Below are 17,582 nucleotides of genomic sequence, written 5' to 3'. Positions count from 1 at the left end.
AGTGACCTTATAGAGGTTTACAAAATTGAGGGGCATGGATAGGATAAATAGGCAAAGTCTTTTCCCTGGGGTTGGGGAGTCCAGAACTAGAGGGCATAGGTTTAGGGTGGGGGGGGAAAGATATAAAAGAGACCTATGGGGGCAACTTTATCACGCAGAGGGTGGTACGTGTATGGAATGAGCTGCCAGAGGATGTGGTGGAGGCTGGTACAATTGCAACATTTAAGAGGGATTTGGATGGGTATATGAATAGGAAGGGTTTGGATGGATATGGGCTAGGTGCTGGCAGGTGGGACTAGATTGGGTTGGGATATCTGGTCGGTATGGACTGGTTGGATCGAAGGTTCTGTTTCTATGCTGTACATCTCTATGACTCTATTCTGTTTAAAATCTTTCTTGCATTTGAAATATGTCAAGAAATTGTTGGAGAGATCAGAGCACTGAAATGACAATTTTAACTGTTTTTCCTCTCTATAGGACGACCAACTCAAGGTGATAGAATGCAATGTGAGAGTTTCACGTTCTTTTCCATTTGTATCTAAAACACTTGGCGTTGACATGATAGCCCTAGCTACGCAAGTAATTATGGGTGAAGAAGTTGAACCCGTGGGGCTAATGACTGGTACAGGAGTTGTAGGTGTAAAGGTGAAGTGATCTTAAATATAATTGCCTATATAAATATATGTACCGCACTTGAATATAAACTTTGTTTCTGTCCCTACAGATGCTGCCTTAGCTGCTGAGTTTCTCGGGCATTTACTGTGTTTGTTCTTCTGCAGTTCAATTATATTTTAATCAATGTTTGTGTCAGTTGCTTTTCATCTTGCATTTCCTTTCTTAAAATAAAAATTTGGAAGTAGACATTATTAGTAGGGAAGTTTTAAAGCTGATTAGAAAGTTTTGTGGACTGTATCTTCGTTGAATTAGTCCAGGACATTTCTGCTGTGCCCTGAAACGTTGAAGTTTAACTTTTAAAGATCTTTTGCTTGAATTATAAATTTACATTGCAAATTAGTCAAATTTGAATTCATAAATCCATTTATTCATGGGTCAGTCATGGTGCAATTAATGCCATAAAGAAAATTTTTAATAAATTTCAAAGAGTAAAGTAGATATGCAACTGAACAGAAGCAAAATACTCTATTTTGGAAATATGATGAAATCCAATAAAAATAGGAAATGCTTCGCAGTGCTGGAAGTAGTGCTGAGTGAATGCAGTTAATGTTTCAAGTCCATATTAAATTTGAAACACTATTAACTTGAAAGATTTAAATCTCCACTGATGCCTGACTAGCTCAGTATTTCCAGTAGTTTCAATTTTTATTTAAAGTGGATATTTTGTTTTGATAAATATATTAAGAAACTGTGTCTGTTAAGGTAACTTTCTGTAAACTCATGATGTGTTCTTTAAAGTGTGGAAAATCATTTCAATGAACTGTGAAGCCTGCTCATTCACTGTGTGTAACTTCATTTTTAGGTGCCTCAGTTTTCATTTTCTCGCCTCGCTGGGGCAGATGTGGTCCTGGGAGTAGAGATGACAAGTACTGGAGAGGTGGCCTGCTTTGGAGAAAATCGTTATGAGGCCTACCTCAAAGCCATGTTGAGTACTGGCTTTAAAATACCTAAAAAGAACATACTGCTTTCAATTGGCAGTTACAAGGTAATACAATATACTGATCAGCTTACAAAAAGTTTTTTTTATATAGAAATAGTATATGTTGTTTCTGCAATAGTTAAGTTGTATCAGTGCAGTGTTTGTCTTGTTTTGAAAAGCCAGAAGAATGCTTTTTTTTGAATGAGGGAAAATAACTCATTCTGTGAAGATGTAGTGGTAGGAGGTCCCAGAAAATTCCTGTATTCCTGGATCATTTAATTTTTGTAAATTGGAGTCCTTGCATTGTCATGATGAAAATACCAGTGTTACAGAAATAAAAGTAATTCTATTCTTTAAGAATAGATGGCAACATTTTGCTGATTGGTAGCACTCCATTTCCTATGTTAGAAGTTCATAGGTTTTGGCTCTACTGTCAGGACTTGAATGCATAGTATGGGTTTATACTTCATTGCAGAACTGAGGGAGAGCTACATTGTTTGGTGCCCTGCTCTTTAGGTGGAATGTCAAAGTGAGTTTCTGTATGCTCCATCTCTCCAAGCCATCGTATTTTCCTAACGTCCTTGGTAATCTTAATTGTTAGCTGTCACCACCCTAACAAATTACCTGCTCATTTGTTTGTGGTCTTTCATTTGTGGCACCCTACTACAACATTTCAAAAGTACTTCAAAAGTAATTCATTGATTATGAAGCAACATATTGAGACTGTTATGTAAACTAAATTCATTTGAAGAATAGCTTCAGATAGCAATAATCCTTTTTTCTGATCTGTGCTTTGCATTTTTTAAATTTAAACTTTTTTGTACCTATTTTGAATATTGAAATTGAATATTCTGGATGGCTATCGTTCTCAACATTATTACAATTTCTTGTCCATAAATAAGCTCTGAATTTAATATTACAATATTTTCTTTCAATTTCAGAACAAAAGTGAGCTGTTATCCACAGTACAATCTTTGGAGCAGCTTGGTTATAATCTATATGCAAGCTTGGGTACAGCAGATTTTTACACTGAGCACGGGATTGAGGTAAGGGCATTGTATTTCTGCCTGAAATTTTGATTGAACCATTGGGATAAATACTGGATAGGCTATAATTAAGAAAGCATCATGGTAACATCAAGAAAAAAAAATAAAGTTTAATGGTTTGATGTAAAAATATGATGTAGGGTCAGTTGAAAATGTTACAAAAATGATGGACAAGTTAGCGTAGTAGATCAGTTATACTTAATAGAGTTCTCTTTGAAGCTGGCAAGAGCTGGTTTCCCTGATGTAAAATGTGCCTTTGTTTCAAGTAATTTAAAACATTATTTTAAACTAAATTAAATTGAAACAAATAGCACGATAGAGTTTTGTTTATGTGGAGTTGCATAAAAATATGTTTATGCATAAATTCGGAGCATCTCAGTCAGTATTAGATCTTTTTTTCTCTTATCACCTACTGTCATTTAAAACAAAAATAACCAATCCAGATGTAACACGGTCAGTTGCAAAGCTTCTTTTGCTTAATCTAAAGAAACATTTTTGCTGCAATCTGAGCAAATTACTGGCAGAATTCTCAATGATTTTTCAGTTTTAACTTCTGTTTCCTTTCTTTTGCAGATCAAGGCAGTAGAGTGGCCATTTGAAGATTCTGACAATGATGGCCCTTTGAAAGAGAGACATAGAAGCATTGTGGACTATCTAGAAGAAAATCACTTTGACTTGGTTATAAACCTCTCCATGAGGAATTCTGGAGGACGACGCCTTTCTTCATTTGTTACCAAGGGTTATCGAACCAGGCGATTGGCTGTAGACTACTCTGTTCCATTAATTATTGATATCAAGTGCACTAAACTGTTCGTTGAGGCACGTTTCCTGAAATTTGTCATCTTGAAGTAGTGCTGTTTTCATATGAATTTTAATTTCGCTGATCAATCTATTTAATCTGATAACTTATCTTTTCTTCTCTAGGCTTTACGGCTGATAGGCAACACCCCTCCAGTGAAGACTCATATTGATTCCATGACTTCTCACAAATTGATTCGCTTACCAGGTAATGACATCAGTACTCGTGTTCTTTGTACTTTTTGTCAGTATTTGAGTTCTAAATGATCCATCCAAATGGCACGTGTGAAAATATTCCTTCCCTGTGCAAGGTTTGTGAAGATTTGTAGCTTAGTTTGAGGTTTAGGGTGTAGGTTTGCTCGCTGAGCTGTAGGTTTGATATCGAGACGTTTCATTACCTGGCTAGGTAACCTCATCAGTGGCGACCTCCAAGTGAAGCGAAGCTGTTGTCTCCTGCTTTCTATTTATATTTTTGTCCTGGATGGGGTTCCTGGGGTTTGTGGTGATGTCATTTCCTGTTCGTTTTCTGAGGGGTTGATAGATGGCATTTAGATCTATATGGCGTTTATGGCGTTGTGGTTGGAGTGCCAGGCCTCTAGGAATTCTCTGGCATGTCTTTGCTTGGCCTGTCCCAGGATAGATGTGTTGTCCCAGTCGAAATGGTGGTTTTTTTTCAACCGTGTGTAGGGATACAAGGGAGAGAGGGTCATGTCTTTTTGTGGCTAGTTGGTGTTCGTGTATCCTGGTGGCTAACTTTCTTCCTGTTTGTCCTATGTAGTGTATGTAGTGCATGGAATTTTGTAGACGACGTTGGTTTTGTCCATGGGATGTACTGGGTCTTTTAAGTTTGTTAGTTTTTGTTTGAGAGTGTTGGTGGGTTTGTGTGCTACTAGGATTCCGAGGGGTCTTAGTAGTCTGGCTGTCATTTCTGAAACTTCTTTGATGTATGGTAAGGTGGTTAGGGTTTCTGGCTGTGTTTGATCTGCTTGTCATGGTTTGTTCTTGAGGAATCTGCAAAGACATGCCAGAGAATTCCTAGAGGCCTGGCACTCCAACCACAACGCCATAAACAAACACATGGTATCTAGATCTATCTATCAACCCCTCAGAAAATGAACCGGAAATGACATCACCACAAACCTGAGGAACCCCATCCAGGACAAAAATATAAATAGAAAGCAGGAGACAACAGCTTCGCTTCACTTGGAGGTCGCCACTGATGATGTTACCTAGCCAGGTAATGAAACATCTGAATATCAAACCCAGCGAGCAAACCTACACCCTATTTCTTCCCTGTATTTAACCATGAAGAGTAAAACATGTAGCGCCTGTACATTTTTCATCTTCAGGTTTAATTGATGTCCATGTACATCTTCGTGAGCCTGGTGGAACCCATAAGGAAGATTTTGCTTCTGGAACTGCAGCAGCTTTGGCAGGAGGAATTACCATGGTGTGTGCTATGCCAAACACAAATCCAGCAATCACAGACCATGCTACCTTTGCCCTTGTACAAAAGGTAATTTTAACTTGTTATAAATGAGAAGTTCAGACCAAGTAATTTTGAAATCTAGCCAGACTTTCAGGCAAGCATTACCTGATGTTTAAAATGCATCATCATCAAGCTATTTGCCAAACTAATTTGTGTTTGGTATGGGCAAATTGCACAATTAACTGGGCAGTTTGATTCTAATACTTAAAGATCAAGTAAATCGTTTGGAGGAACTGAAGTGAAATAAATGGTTCTGATTTAAATGAGTATTATTCTTTTTGTCACAGAAGAAAGGTGTGAGCAGTGTGGTAGCTGTATACATAAACTTTAGTAAGGTCTTTGACAAGGTTCTAAATGGTACACTGGTTAGTAAAGTTCAGTCACATGGAATTTAGGGAGAGCTTGCCAATTGGACACAATTGGCTTGATAGGAGATAGTGGGTGGTAATCGAGAGTTTTTTTGGACTGGAAGCTTGTGACCAGCGGTGTGCTGCCAGAATCATTGGTGGGCCCACTTGTTTGTCATTTATCTAAACGGTTTGGATGAAAATCTAGAAGGCACAGTTAGTAAGTTTGTGGATGATACCAAAATTGGTGGAATAGTGGACAGTGAAGAAGACTTTCTAAGATTACAAAGGGCTCTTGATCATTTGGGCCAATAGGCCAAGGCGTAACAGATGAAATTTAAATTGAATAAGTGCGAGGTGTTCCATTTTGGTAATACTAACGGGAAGATTTTATGTGGTTAACAGTAGGGCCATAGGAAGTGTTGCGGAACAGAAGTACAGGGGTCAGGTAAAATGTTTACTTGTGTCACAACTTTGAACAAACTCGGTTAAAGAAGGCATTTGGCATTCTTGTTGCCTTTGGTCAGACCATTGAGTGTGGGAACTGGGATGTCATGTTGAAGTTGTATAGGATGTTGGTGAGGGCATTTTCAGTACGATGTACAGTTCTGCTTGCTCTGTTATAGGAAGGATATTATTAAATTCGAGAGGGTGCAAAACAAAAGGATGTTGCTGGGAATGGAGGGCCTGAACTATAAAGAGAGGCTGAATAAGGTGGGACCTTTTTTTACGGGAGTGTAAGAGGTTGAGGGGTAACCTTATGGAAGTTTACAAAAACATGAGGTACACAAATATGGGGAGTTGCCATGCTGTTTTTCCTAAGCTTTGGGAGTTTAAAACTAGAGGGTATAATTTTATGGTAGAAGAAAGATTTGAAAGTAATCTGTGGAGCAATGTCTTCATACAGGATTGTTCATCTTTGTAATGAACTGCCAGAAGAATGGCAGAGGCAAATACAATTACAAGATTTTAAAAGACATTCAGATAGCAACTTAAATAGAAAGGTTTGGAGGTGTGCGGACCAAACACCGACAAATGGGACTAGTTTATTTTTGGCGAAGCTTGGTTGGATTGAAGGGTCGGATTGAAGGGTCACTTTCTGTGCTATATGATTCCATCAAAGTTGCTGTTTTTATTATAACAAACTGATGTTCTGTCACAATGTTTTTCTCCCCTCTCTACTCAGTTGGCCACTGCTGGTGCTCGTTGTGACTTTGCATTGTTTCTGGGAGCATCTTCAGACAATGCTGATGTTTTACCTTTGATTAGCAATTCTGCTGCTGGATTGAAGATGTATCTAAATGATACTTATTCAACACTCAAAATGGATAACGTATCCTTATGGATAGAGGTATAGTGAATTTTATTTTTGATGTTTGTAAGGATCAGATTCTGGTCTTAATAAATAACTTATTTTATGTCATTGAAAACTGGCTTCATAGTATGGAATACTGAAGATCACACTTTCAAATTAAACTTCTGGTTTTCTGAGCCATGTATTAAACTGCTTATGAAATAAATCGATACCCTTCAGTTAGACTACCACCTGTTGTCTCTCCATTTGTCTCCTAATAATTTGCTCTATGATTGAGTAGGACTGTGGTGACCTTTCTTACTTTTTTTTAGTCCCTACCTCCTTGCCCTAAAATAAATCTTATCTTGTCCTAAAAGAGAGAATTAACTGACAATTTATAATGTTTTGAGACTAGGAGGTGTTACTTTGTACATTTTTACTGTTAATGAAGTTTAAATACACTACTTCTTACTTTCAGCATTTTGAGAAGTGGCCAAAGCATTTGCCTATAGTGGTGCATGCTGAGAGACAGACTGTAGCAGCCATTTTAATGGTTGCTCAGTTGTACCAACGACCAGTTCACATTTGCCACGTAGCTAGGAAGGAGGAGGTAAGAAAACATATTACTTTGACAATGTATCACTGAGCAATTCACTCCAATCAATATATTCAATTACACCTATTTAGATGTAAACGGGTCAGGGTAAATATCTGGTTCTTCTCCTGGTTTGTGCTCACACATAACTTCATTCAGAATTCTCTACATAGCAAGATTGATTCCAAAATTAATTCAGTAGCATAAAAAATCATTATTGTGAAAGGGGCTTATATAAATGCAATGTTTCTTTCTGTTTAAAACTTTACAAAACATTCTTCGATGCAAAGGATCTAATGAGTACTATGAATACAACAGTCGACAGTGTAATGCTAGAAAAGCACAGAAGGTCAGGCAGCATCTGAGGAGCAGGAGAATCAACATTTTGGGCATAAGCCTTTCATCAGGAATGAGGCCTGTGGGCTGGGGGAGCTGAGACATAAATGGGAGGGGGGGGGGGTGGGGCTGGGGGGAGGGTAGCTGAGAATGTGATCGGTGGATAATAGGTGGGGGGTGATGGTGATAGATTGGAGTGGATAGGTAAGACGAAAGATGGTCAGCTAGGACAGTTGAAGAGGGTGGTTGGATCTGGAATGAGGTTGGGGGAGAGGGGAGATGAGGGAACTGGTGAAATTGACATTGGTACCGTGTGGTTGGAGAGTCCCAAAGCGATAGATGAGGCTGCCTTCCTCCAGGTGTTGGAGGTGACCCAGGACTTGCATGTCGTCAGTGGAGTGGGAAAGGGTGTTGAAGTGGTCAGTCACAGCGGTGGAGTAGTATAGTGCATGTGTCCCAGAGATGTTCTCTGAAATGTTCAATGAGTTGGCATCCTGTCTCCCCAATGTAGTGGAGAACACATCAAGAGCAACAGGCACAGTAAATTAGGTGTTTGGATTGCAGGAAAACCTCTATCTGATGTGAAAGGATCCTTTGTGGCCTTGAATAGAGGTGAGGGGAGAAGTGTGGGTGCAGAATGTTGCCTGACCTGTGTTTTTCCAGCACCACGCTTTTTTTTACTTTTTATAATATTTTTTATTAAGAAAAACCCTTTCCTCCAAGCTGATAGTCTCCCAAACCTGCACAGTTCACTCTATCTCCTTCCCAAAATCTACAAACAGGACTGCCTGGGCAGACCCATTATTTCTGCCTAATCCTGCCCCACTTATCTCTTCTTACCTTGACTTGTTCTTTTCTGCCCTGGTCCTAGACCCTACCCACTTAGATCTGTGATTTCGCTGATGCTTTATGCTCGCTTTTGCGGGCTCCAGCTGCTTCCTGTTTACCATAGATGTGCAATCCCTTTAAAATGTACATCACTTACTAGGATCGTCTAGGGACTGTTTGCTTGTTCCTGGAACAAAGGCTTGAACCATCCTCAAGCAACACCAGCCTCTTCCACCACCTGGCTGAGCTCGTTCTCACTTTGAACAACCTCTCTTTAACTCTTTCATTTTCTTCAGGTCATAGTGTGGCAGTGTGTTCCAGTTAAGCCTGTGTCTTTGTGGAGTATGTGGAATATTCCTTGTTCCAGTCCTATTCTGGCCCCATCCAGAATTTTTTCTCTGGTATATTGATGATGCTTTCCCCATCTCATTCAGATTTGCCTTCACTTTCACCTGGTCTGTCTCTGGTTCCTCCCTTCCCTTTTCAACATCTGCTTGCATTTCTGGGATGGGCAGGCAACAATATCCATTACAAACCAAGGGACTCCACAGTTACCTTGGCTATATGTCGTTACACCCTCCTTCCTGTAAAGATTCCATTCCCTTCTCCCAATTCCTCCATCTCAGCATGAATTCTGAAGATGCTAACTTCAACACTGGAGCTTCAAAATGTCCACCACCTTCCCCAACCGAAGACTCCCCAGCTTCGTTGTTGACAGGACCCTTGACCGGGTCTGACCCCGCTTCCATACTTCACCTCTAAGCCCCTCTGTTCTCTCCTGCAATAGCGATAGGGTCTTCTTTATCCTTACCTATTATCCCACCAGCATCCACATCCAGAGGATTATTAACTGCCATTTCCGCCACTTCCAACGATATGCCACCACCAGGTGCACTTTCCTCTTCCCTCCCTATCAAATTCTTCATGGACTATTCCCTCCTGCACACCCTGCAGCCTCACAGCACCTTTCCCTGCAATCGTAAAAGGTGTAATATCTGTCCATTTACTTCCTCCCTCCTCTGTGTCCAAGAGCTCAAACACCCCTTCCAGGTGAAGCAGCGCTTTACTTGCCCTTGACACAATCTAGTCTACTGCATTCCCTGCTCATAACGTAGTTTTTTTCTACCTTGGGGAAATGAAGCATAGACTGGGTGACTTCTTCGCAGAAAATCCTATGTTCTGTACACAAGAAAGACACGCTCGCCACTTCCGCATACCATTCTATTCCTTAGCCAACATCTCTGTCTTGGGCTTGCTGAAGTGCTCCAGCAAAGTTCAGCGCAAGCTGGAAGAACAACACCTAGTTTTCCACTTTGGGACCGTACAATCTTATAGATTCCATATCAAGTTCAGGAATTTTAGGGCTTGAGCTCTCCCAGGTCTTGTTATCACAGAGTCTGTTGTTACAAACAATCCATTGTTAGCCACCAACTATCTCCATTAATAGCTATTTACACTCCGTGCTGGATTGTTATCTACTCCAACTGTTCTTTTTTTGGGCTACATCCCCCAACTATAGTTTTCTCCTTGCCCCCTCAACCACCCAGCTTCTGCATATAAACCAATGTTTTCCTAGCTACCATCAGTTCTGAGGAAGGGTCACTTGACCTGAAACATAACTGATTTCTCTCCTTAGACGCTGCCCTATCTGCTGAGCTTTTCCATCAATTTGTTTTTGTTTGAGACTAATCACTAGCTATCCTGCTGAGGGAATGACGTATACAGATGAATGTTCCATTATCTGGCATTCAATTATCCGAATATTCAATTATCTAAACAAAATTCTCCCTGCCTGTGTCACTCAAATAATCGAGGTTCCTCTAATTCATGCAAACTGGACACCTATGAGCTTTTATTAAATAACGTTCAACTTCTTTATTCAAATGAACAAGTAATATTTCAGATAATTCTAAATATGCCTGGGAACACAAGGCTTTTATTGTGTGCAGAATTATGTGAATCTTTTTTGCTGTGTCCAACAGATCCAAATTATTCGAGCTGCAAAACAGAAAGGTGTACAAGTAACCTGTGAAGTGGCTCCTCACCACCTGTTCTTGAGTGAGGATGATCTTGAAAGTATCGGTCATGGCAAAGGTCAGGTCAGGCCAATGCTCAGTACCAAAGATGATGTGAAAGCTCTATGGGAAAATTTGGACATTATCGACTGTTTTGCGACTGATCATGGTATGTAATGGAGAAAGGACCTTCTTGTTCTTAAATCATTTTTAACCTTTAAGTCACTTAGCGAACCAGGTCTGAGAGTGCTACCTCTTTTCAGTAAAAGTTTAACCTTTATCAATCTTGATATGATGAACTATATCGCTTTTTTATTTGCTATAATCTTTGCAGTTTCCAGTCCAAGGAGACTCTTGTTGGTGAGACTGTACAGAGTGGGTTCAAGCTTAAAGCAAGTGACCACATAAATGGCAGTATGTAATAAATGAGATGAAAAGTATTTTTGCTGCCAGATTAGTGTTTTGCATGAAGCAGTTTGCACCTACAATGTAACTAAAACATTTGCCTATTAAAATACTAAATCATTTTCACTAACAATTGTCTCCATTTCAGCAACAAGTTAAAATTATTTTATGTTGCTTTGTTAGCACTATTTTTATATATGACTCTGATTAAGTGAGTGTGGTGCTGTGATCATTTTGTATTTTATTAAACTCTGAAAGACAATTATTTTGTGTGTTGGTTGCTAATGTGTTTTTTTAAAACTACTTATTAATTTAGACTACAGAAATATTGGCCAGAATAATTGATTTATCAAAATATTTATTAATAGTTCATCTTCACTCCTTCAGCCCCACATTCTCTTGAAGAAAAGAACAGTAATTCACCACCACCAGGTTACCCTGGTTTAGAGACCATGATGCCACTATTACTTACAGCTGTCAGTGAAGGAAAACTCACCATCGATGACCTCGTTAAACGATTATATGAAAATCCCCGTAAAATTTTCTCCTTGCCAGTTCAGGAAAACACCTATGTGGAGGTATGGCTTGAATTTTTGAGAAACTCTGGCTTTGAACTTGCATTGCAAAATAACATTTTAAAATGTATGTGACATGTTAATTAAAGATACATCTGTCTTTATGACTGTTTGTTTTTATAAGGGGGTATAATCTCCAGTTTATGGAGAAATATTGTCCTGTCCACAAGTCAGCTCTACTAACTATTTTTGCTTTTTCATTATAGCCAACCATTGCACACTAAAATACAGTTTTAATCCAGTAAATAAATCTCCTCTTTTACCCTGATGTGACTTAGACAAGCGCACACTCCTGTAATTGTTTTGATAGAAAGCAAGTGATTGTTTTGTTATAACATGATCCTGTAGGAGTTATAATAATTTCACTATAATTGAAGACAGTTGAGCTCTGGAGAATGCTTGAAAAGTTGATGGTGAAGGTATAGATCAAGGAAGATAAAAGCAGGGTTTTATCTTGTAGAAATTGATCCCATCCTGATGCAGACACAAATTACCAGGATGTTGCTCTGCAACAGTTCTGTTTCTGTCTATATTGAGACCCAGTGGCTGCAAAGTGCCAATAGCACAAATATTTTAATTTTTGCAGGAAATCTTCCAATCATCTGCAAAACTTGGTCAGTGGAGCCAAGACATGCTGCTTTGTGTTTCCATAATTTTTTTTATTTCAAAAATAAGATTGATAAGGGGGGGGGGAAGCCCTGTCGAAATTCAGCACCTACATGGTGTTCTTTTAATTTGTTTCAAAGTTTCAACTAATGAATGGCCAGAGTTGACCAGTGATAAGAATTTAGAAGTGTTACAGGGAGTGTAGTGTAAGAAATGGACAGGTCTGACTGTCTCCGTGTGGAGGTTTATTTTAATTTGTGAAACTAAGAGTAGCACATCTGCTATCACAGTTACTGATTGTAATAAGAGCAGGTGTACAAATGCATGAATTGCTCCTTCATTTCAGTTTGGCAAAGACATCCTCACTTGTAGGGTGACGATCTGTCTCACATAGTTAATGTTTCATTGTAAATTGGTGAAACATTGATAAGCTAATAAGTTGGAATCTCTGGTAAATTAGTTCCCACTGTTCTCCGAAGCATTTTTGTTCTCTCAGCCAGTACTTGATACACTGCCTGAAAGCTTTTAGTACATTTGTATCATTGAAAGTATTAGTCACTAATTTAAATGGGAGAGAAGGCACAATGAACACTAATTGCTAAAGCTACAGAACTGACGAATAGTAGCATCACGTTACGCATGATGGAATAGTAAGCCAGACTTTTCAAAGCATTAAGTAAAACTAGCGAAGAGTCATACCGATTCAAAACAGTCTCCACGGTTCCGCCAAATCTGCTGACTTATTCCAGCGTTCTGTTCTTGCTTAAGTAAACATCAGGGTTTTGGTCATTGTTTGCAGAAAGGGAACATTGAAGTATGAGAAGTTTAAAACTTAATTGTCGGGATTCATGGTGGCTCAGCTTGACTGAACACAGTTTTAATGCTCTGGTTGCATTGCAGGTTGACTTGGAGCAAGAATGGACCATTCCAAGCTACATGGAATTCACAAAGTCCAAATGGACACCATTTGAAGGAATGAAAGTGAAAGGAAAAGTCAGACGCGTTGTATTGAGAGGTGAAGTGGCTTACATTGATGGACAGGTAATGTTAATGTGAAAGATTTTCTAAAGTAGTCTTAAGTTCTTAATTTATATTTGCTGTGTCATTACATAGCTATCTTGTGGTTCGTTTTTGTGCTAAGCTTTATCTTGACATGCAGTGAACATGCTGTCAGAAACTGTGCAGCCTTTTCTTTATAGGGCAGATTATAAAATTAAGTACTTTTGGAAATTTGAATCTATATTTTATGGCAAAGAACAAGTTTTTATATTCATGAAAACTTTCAGTTCTGACTAAACTCTAATTTTATAAGAGGGATCCTTTGGAGGTTATGGTAGTTTGAGTATTTCATTCTTGCACTTCTCCCTGTCCTCTTGCCTCATGTTTGCAACAGTAACTGAGAGTATCTCATGAATTTTAGATGCTCAATCATTGTGGCAATCAGCTGCTTCTGCATCTTCACTCTTTGTTCCTTTTGCTGAGTGGACCAAGCTCCTCAGCCCTGAATCTGTATCTATCTTCAGTCTTTCTTCTGCCTCCCCTCATGCCCTTACCAAGTTTTTCTTTCATCCATGAGACCCATTCCCTGCCCAAACAAAGCTATTTCCACTAAAAGATTAAACATCCAGTCTTCATTCCTTCTGTGATATTATTAACTGTTCTCTCTCTTCATCTGTCCCTTTATCTAAAATCACCATATTCTTTTTTTTTTAAAAAAAGTCCTTTAACCCTCTGTCCTTCCAACTGTATCACATCTTCAAATTCCCTTTTCTGTCCCAGATCCTTGAATATATTTATTACCTTCCAAATCCAATCCTATCTTTCCTGGGATATCATGTTTGAATCCCACCAGTTGAATTCCTGCCACAGTACAGAAATTGCTCATATTAGCTCCCACTGGCACCCTCTATGACTCATTCAAATGTCAATTATCCCTCCTTGTCCTTGAAACGTCTGCTGTGTTTTATAGCCATCTTCCATTCCTACACCCACATTGTTACTAAAAGGTTCCCCCAAATGTTTATCCTTGGAGATTTGCCCCTACCTATCTATGTACACGCTGCTGTAGGTGATATTATCCCAAAATGCTGCCTTCATGGCTGCTGGTAGCACCAAACTCTACTAATCTAGCACCCCTCTCGACTCGATTATTACTAAGTTGTCAAAACTGCTTATCCAACAGGCTGTACTGGATAAGCAGAATGTTTTTCATTAGCTTTTGGAACACCGAAACTTTGGTCTCTCTGCCCCAAACTTGATTCCAAGCTGACTCCATCCCTGTGCCTGGCAACTGAAAGAAAATAAGCCTTTCTCTCCATTATCTGAAGGTCAAATTGAATCAAGGTTTACTTGTGATATATCCACTCATGAAGATTGGATATTTCAGACTTGGCCTTTGCCTCAGCTTTGCTGCTGAAACTCTCATTACTTCTACCTCTAGGCTTGATTATTCCAGTGCATCCCTGACTGTCCTGTTTGAAATTACCCAAAACATTGCTGCTTTGTTCTAACTTGCACTAAATCCCATTCATCCATCACCCTTGTATTTATTGTCTTACCCTAGCTACCAACTCTGAGTTATTGGACTCAATCCCAACTTTGCTTTCTGCCAACAGATTCTGCCCTTCCTCCTGAGTTTCTCCAGTAACTTCTGTTTTTGGTACCAGTTCTCAATCTTGTTTTCAGATCTTTCGAGGGCCTTTGTCTTTCCAAATATGATCTTCTCCAGTCCTACAATCCTCTGAAATATCTGCACTCGTCTAATTCTGGCCATTTGAGCATTCATGCCTTTTAATTGCTCCTTTATCAGTGGCTGTGTCTTCAACTTCCGAGGCACTGAACTCTGAAATATCCTCCCTACACCCTGAATACCTAAGGTTCTTTCAAGGCAGTGTCATTGACTATGTTCTTGGTCATCTTTCCTAATAGTGCCTTAAGCGCTTCATCAGGAAGTTGCTTATGCCCGAAATGTCGATTCTCATGCTCCTTGGATGCTGCCTGACCTGCTATGCTTTTCCAGCACCACAATCTCAACTCTGATCTCCAGTATTTGCAGTCCTCACTTTCTCCTCCTTAAGCAACTTTGTGTTAAGTTTTGCTATGTAATGTTCCTGTGAAGCATCATAGTATGTTTGGTAAAGGGACTGTATAAGTACAAGTTTTTGGTTTTTGTTGTATGGTATTGCTTTTTAATTTGGCGCAGATTTTTTTTAAAAATCTGCTCAAGTTTTGTCCCTACTCATTTGAACCAGTTGCCAGGCTCAGAGACAGCTGTGTGACAGCTGTTTAATTTCCTTTCCCTTTATGATGTGAACTATCCTTTCCATGCATGATGTGAACTATTCCTTTCCATGCATATTTCTATTTCCTACATTTTAAAGTCTAATCTTGATTCCTGACAAGTCTGTAGTTCAGAATTAGATTTTTTCTAGTCAACTCATTCAGAAATGTTGCAGCACATACCTGGAGCAGATGGGACTTGAACCAGAGTAGTCCAGAGGTAGGGACACCACTATTGCACCACAAGTGCCCTACTCAGGATTAGATGGAATTAAGTGAGCTGTAGAAATAATGGGCATTTAGTTAAATGTCCCATGTATTATAATTATCAGTTTCTGCTATAAACTTTGACAAAGTGGTTTTTCAGACGAGATGCCTGTGAACCAGCAGTTTTCCACACAATTCAGTGCTGGGTCCATTTTTGTCATTTATGAAGTTTAAAAAAAATCTCTCAACACCAGGTTATAGTCCAGCAAGTTTATTTGGAAGTATTAGCTTTCGGAGCACTGCTCCTTCATTAGGTGGTTGCGGAGTATAAGATCTTATACTCTGCACCCACCTGATGAAGGAGCAACGGTCTAAAAGCTAGTGTTTCCAAATAAACTTGTTGGACTATAACCTGGTGTTGTGTGATTTTTAACTTTGTACAGCCCAGTCCAACAGCAGCGCCTCCAAATCATGTTTGTCATTCATATAAATGATTTCGATGAGAAAATCATTTCTAGCTTTGTAAGTTTGCAGATGACAACAAAATTTGGTGGTATTGTGGACAGTAAAGAAGTTTATCTAAGATTACAAAAAGATCTTGATCAATTGGATTATTGGGCTGAAGAGTGGCAGATGGACTTTAATTTGGATAAACATGAGATCTTGCATTTTGATACAACAGACAAACAATTAAAAGTAGGGCCTTGGTTAGTGTTGTAAAACAGAGGCCGAAGGCTTCACGTACATAATTCGTTGAAATTTGCATCACATATAGATAGGTTGGTTAAAAAGAGGTTTAGCATCCTTGCTTTCATTGCTCAGACCTTTGAGTAAATGAATTGAGATGTTACATTGAGGTTGTACAAGAAGTTGGTGAGGCCTCTTCTGGAGTACTGTGTCCAATTCTGGTTGCCCAGTTGTAGGAATTAAGCTGGAGAGGGTTCAGAAGACATTTACCAGGATGTTGCCATGAATGAAAGGTTTGATTTTAGGAGAAGAGACTGGGACTTTTTTCAGTGGAGCTTAGGAGGATGGTGGTGACCTTTGTATTGAGCTTTATAAAATAGTGAGTGGTATAAATAAGATGAATGGGGGATTTCAAGAGTAGGTAGCATGTTTTGAGCTGAGATGGGAGATTTTTTTTTAAAAGTCATGGGTTGATTTTTTTGTGGTTTATATGTGGAATGAACTTGCAGAGAAAAGGCATTTAGATAAGTACATGAATAAGACATATTTTGAAGGGGTATGGGCCAAGCATAGGCAGGTGGGGCTACTTTAATTTGGGATTATGATTGACATGGACTGGTCAAATCAAAGGGTTTGTTTCTGCAATGTATGACTGTAAGTACATGAACCTATTAATTTATTTAACAAAGAACCTTTTTATTTGTTCCTAGTCAGCATATTGCACCTATTGGTAGTCTTGAGGTGGAGCCCAAATTGCTTTGTGAAGTGTTTAGCTATTTAGAATAAAATGTGAACATTCTGAAAAAAAAATGCTTCAGATTATTGTACTAAAATACTGGTGACTGTTTATTAGCTACCAGAGATCTTTGAGTTTCTATTATAAAATAAGGAATGAGGCTACCAGTGACAGATCAAAATATGTAGTAAAATTCAAGGAAAGTGACTTTTGCCTTCTATAACAAAAGGGTAATGAACAGTGCAAAACTTCACTAACAGAGAACTACTATTTGAAACAACAATCCAGGTCTTGAGAAGTTGAAGAATCTGGCCAAAGCCAAAATTTATAAAATAAAAATGTGTTGACCGTAAAAACCTTCATCTGATAATTCTAGCTGAATTTCAATAAGATTTCATAAGAATCAATGGTTTAGATTTAGACAGTAGGTGCAGGAGTAGGCCATTCTGCCCTTCGAGCCTGCACCACCATTCAATATGATCATGGCTGATCATCCTTAATCAGTATCCTGTTCCTGCCTTATTTCCATAATCCTTGATTCTACTATCCTTGAGAGCTCGATCCAACTCTTAAATGAATCCAGAGACTGGGCCTCCACTGCCCTCTAGGGCAGAGCATTCCACACAGCCACCACTCTCTGGGTGAAGAAGTTTCTCCTCATCCCTGTCCTAAATGGTCTACCCTGTATTTTTAAGCTGTGTCCTCTGGTTCGGCACTCACCCATCAGCGGAAACATGTTTCCTGC

The 17,582-nt window shown here is 39.1% G+C and overlaps 1 protein-coding gene across 2 annotated transcripts in view; it reads left to right on the top strand.

Annotated features, from left to right (window-relative positions):
• cad (carbamoyl-phosphate synthetase 2, aspartate transcarbamylase, and dihydroorotase) overlaps positions 1-17,582 on the top strand; it is a 174,802-nt gene that overhangs the window by 123,610 nt on the left and 33,610 nt on the right. For both annotated transcript variants that reach the window (XM_043682214.1, XM_043682207.1), the window contains exons 23-33: positions 478-645; positions 1,478-1,660; positions 2,536-2,640; positions 3,214-3,459; positions 3,565-3,646; positions 4,788-4,954; positions 6,461-6,625; positions 7,047-7,178; positions 10,310-10,511; positions 11,135-11,325; positions 12,829-12,969. In XM_043682214.1, the coding sequence (XP_043538149.1) occupies positions 478-645; positions 1,478-1,660; positions 2,536-2,640; positions 3,214-3,459; positions 3,565-3,646; positions 4,788-4,954; positions 6,461-6,625; positions 7,047-7,178; positions 10,310-10,511; positions 11,135-11,325; positions 12,829-12,969 (1,782 nt within the window). The remainder of the gene's footprint in view (positions 1-477; positions 646-1,477; positions 1,661-2,535; positions 2,641-3,213; positions 3,460-3,564; positions 3,647-4,787; positions 4,955-6,460; positions 6,626-7,046; positions 7,179-10,309; positions 10,512-11,134; positions 11,326-12,828; positions 12,970-17,582) is intronic.

This window comes from Chiloscyllium plagiosum, chromosome 3, assembly GCF_004010195.1.
Source record: "Chiloscyllium plagiosum isolate BGI_BamShark_2017 chromosome 3, ASM401019v2, whole genome shotgun sequence".
NCBI lineage: Eukaryota > Metazoa > Chordata > Chondrichthyes > Orectolobiformes > Hemiscylliidae > Chiloscyllium > Chiloscyllium plagiosum.
Note: the sequence above shows the minus strand (reverse complement) of the source record. Positions and strands in the feature narration are given on the sequence as shown.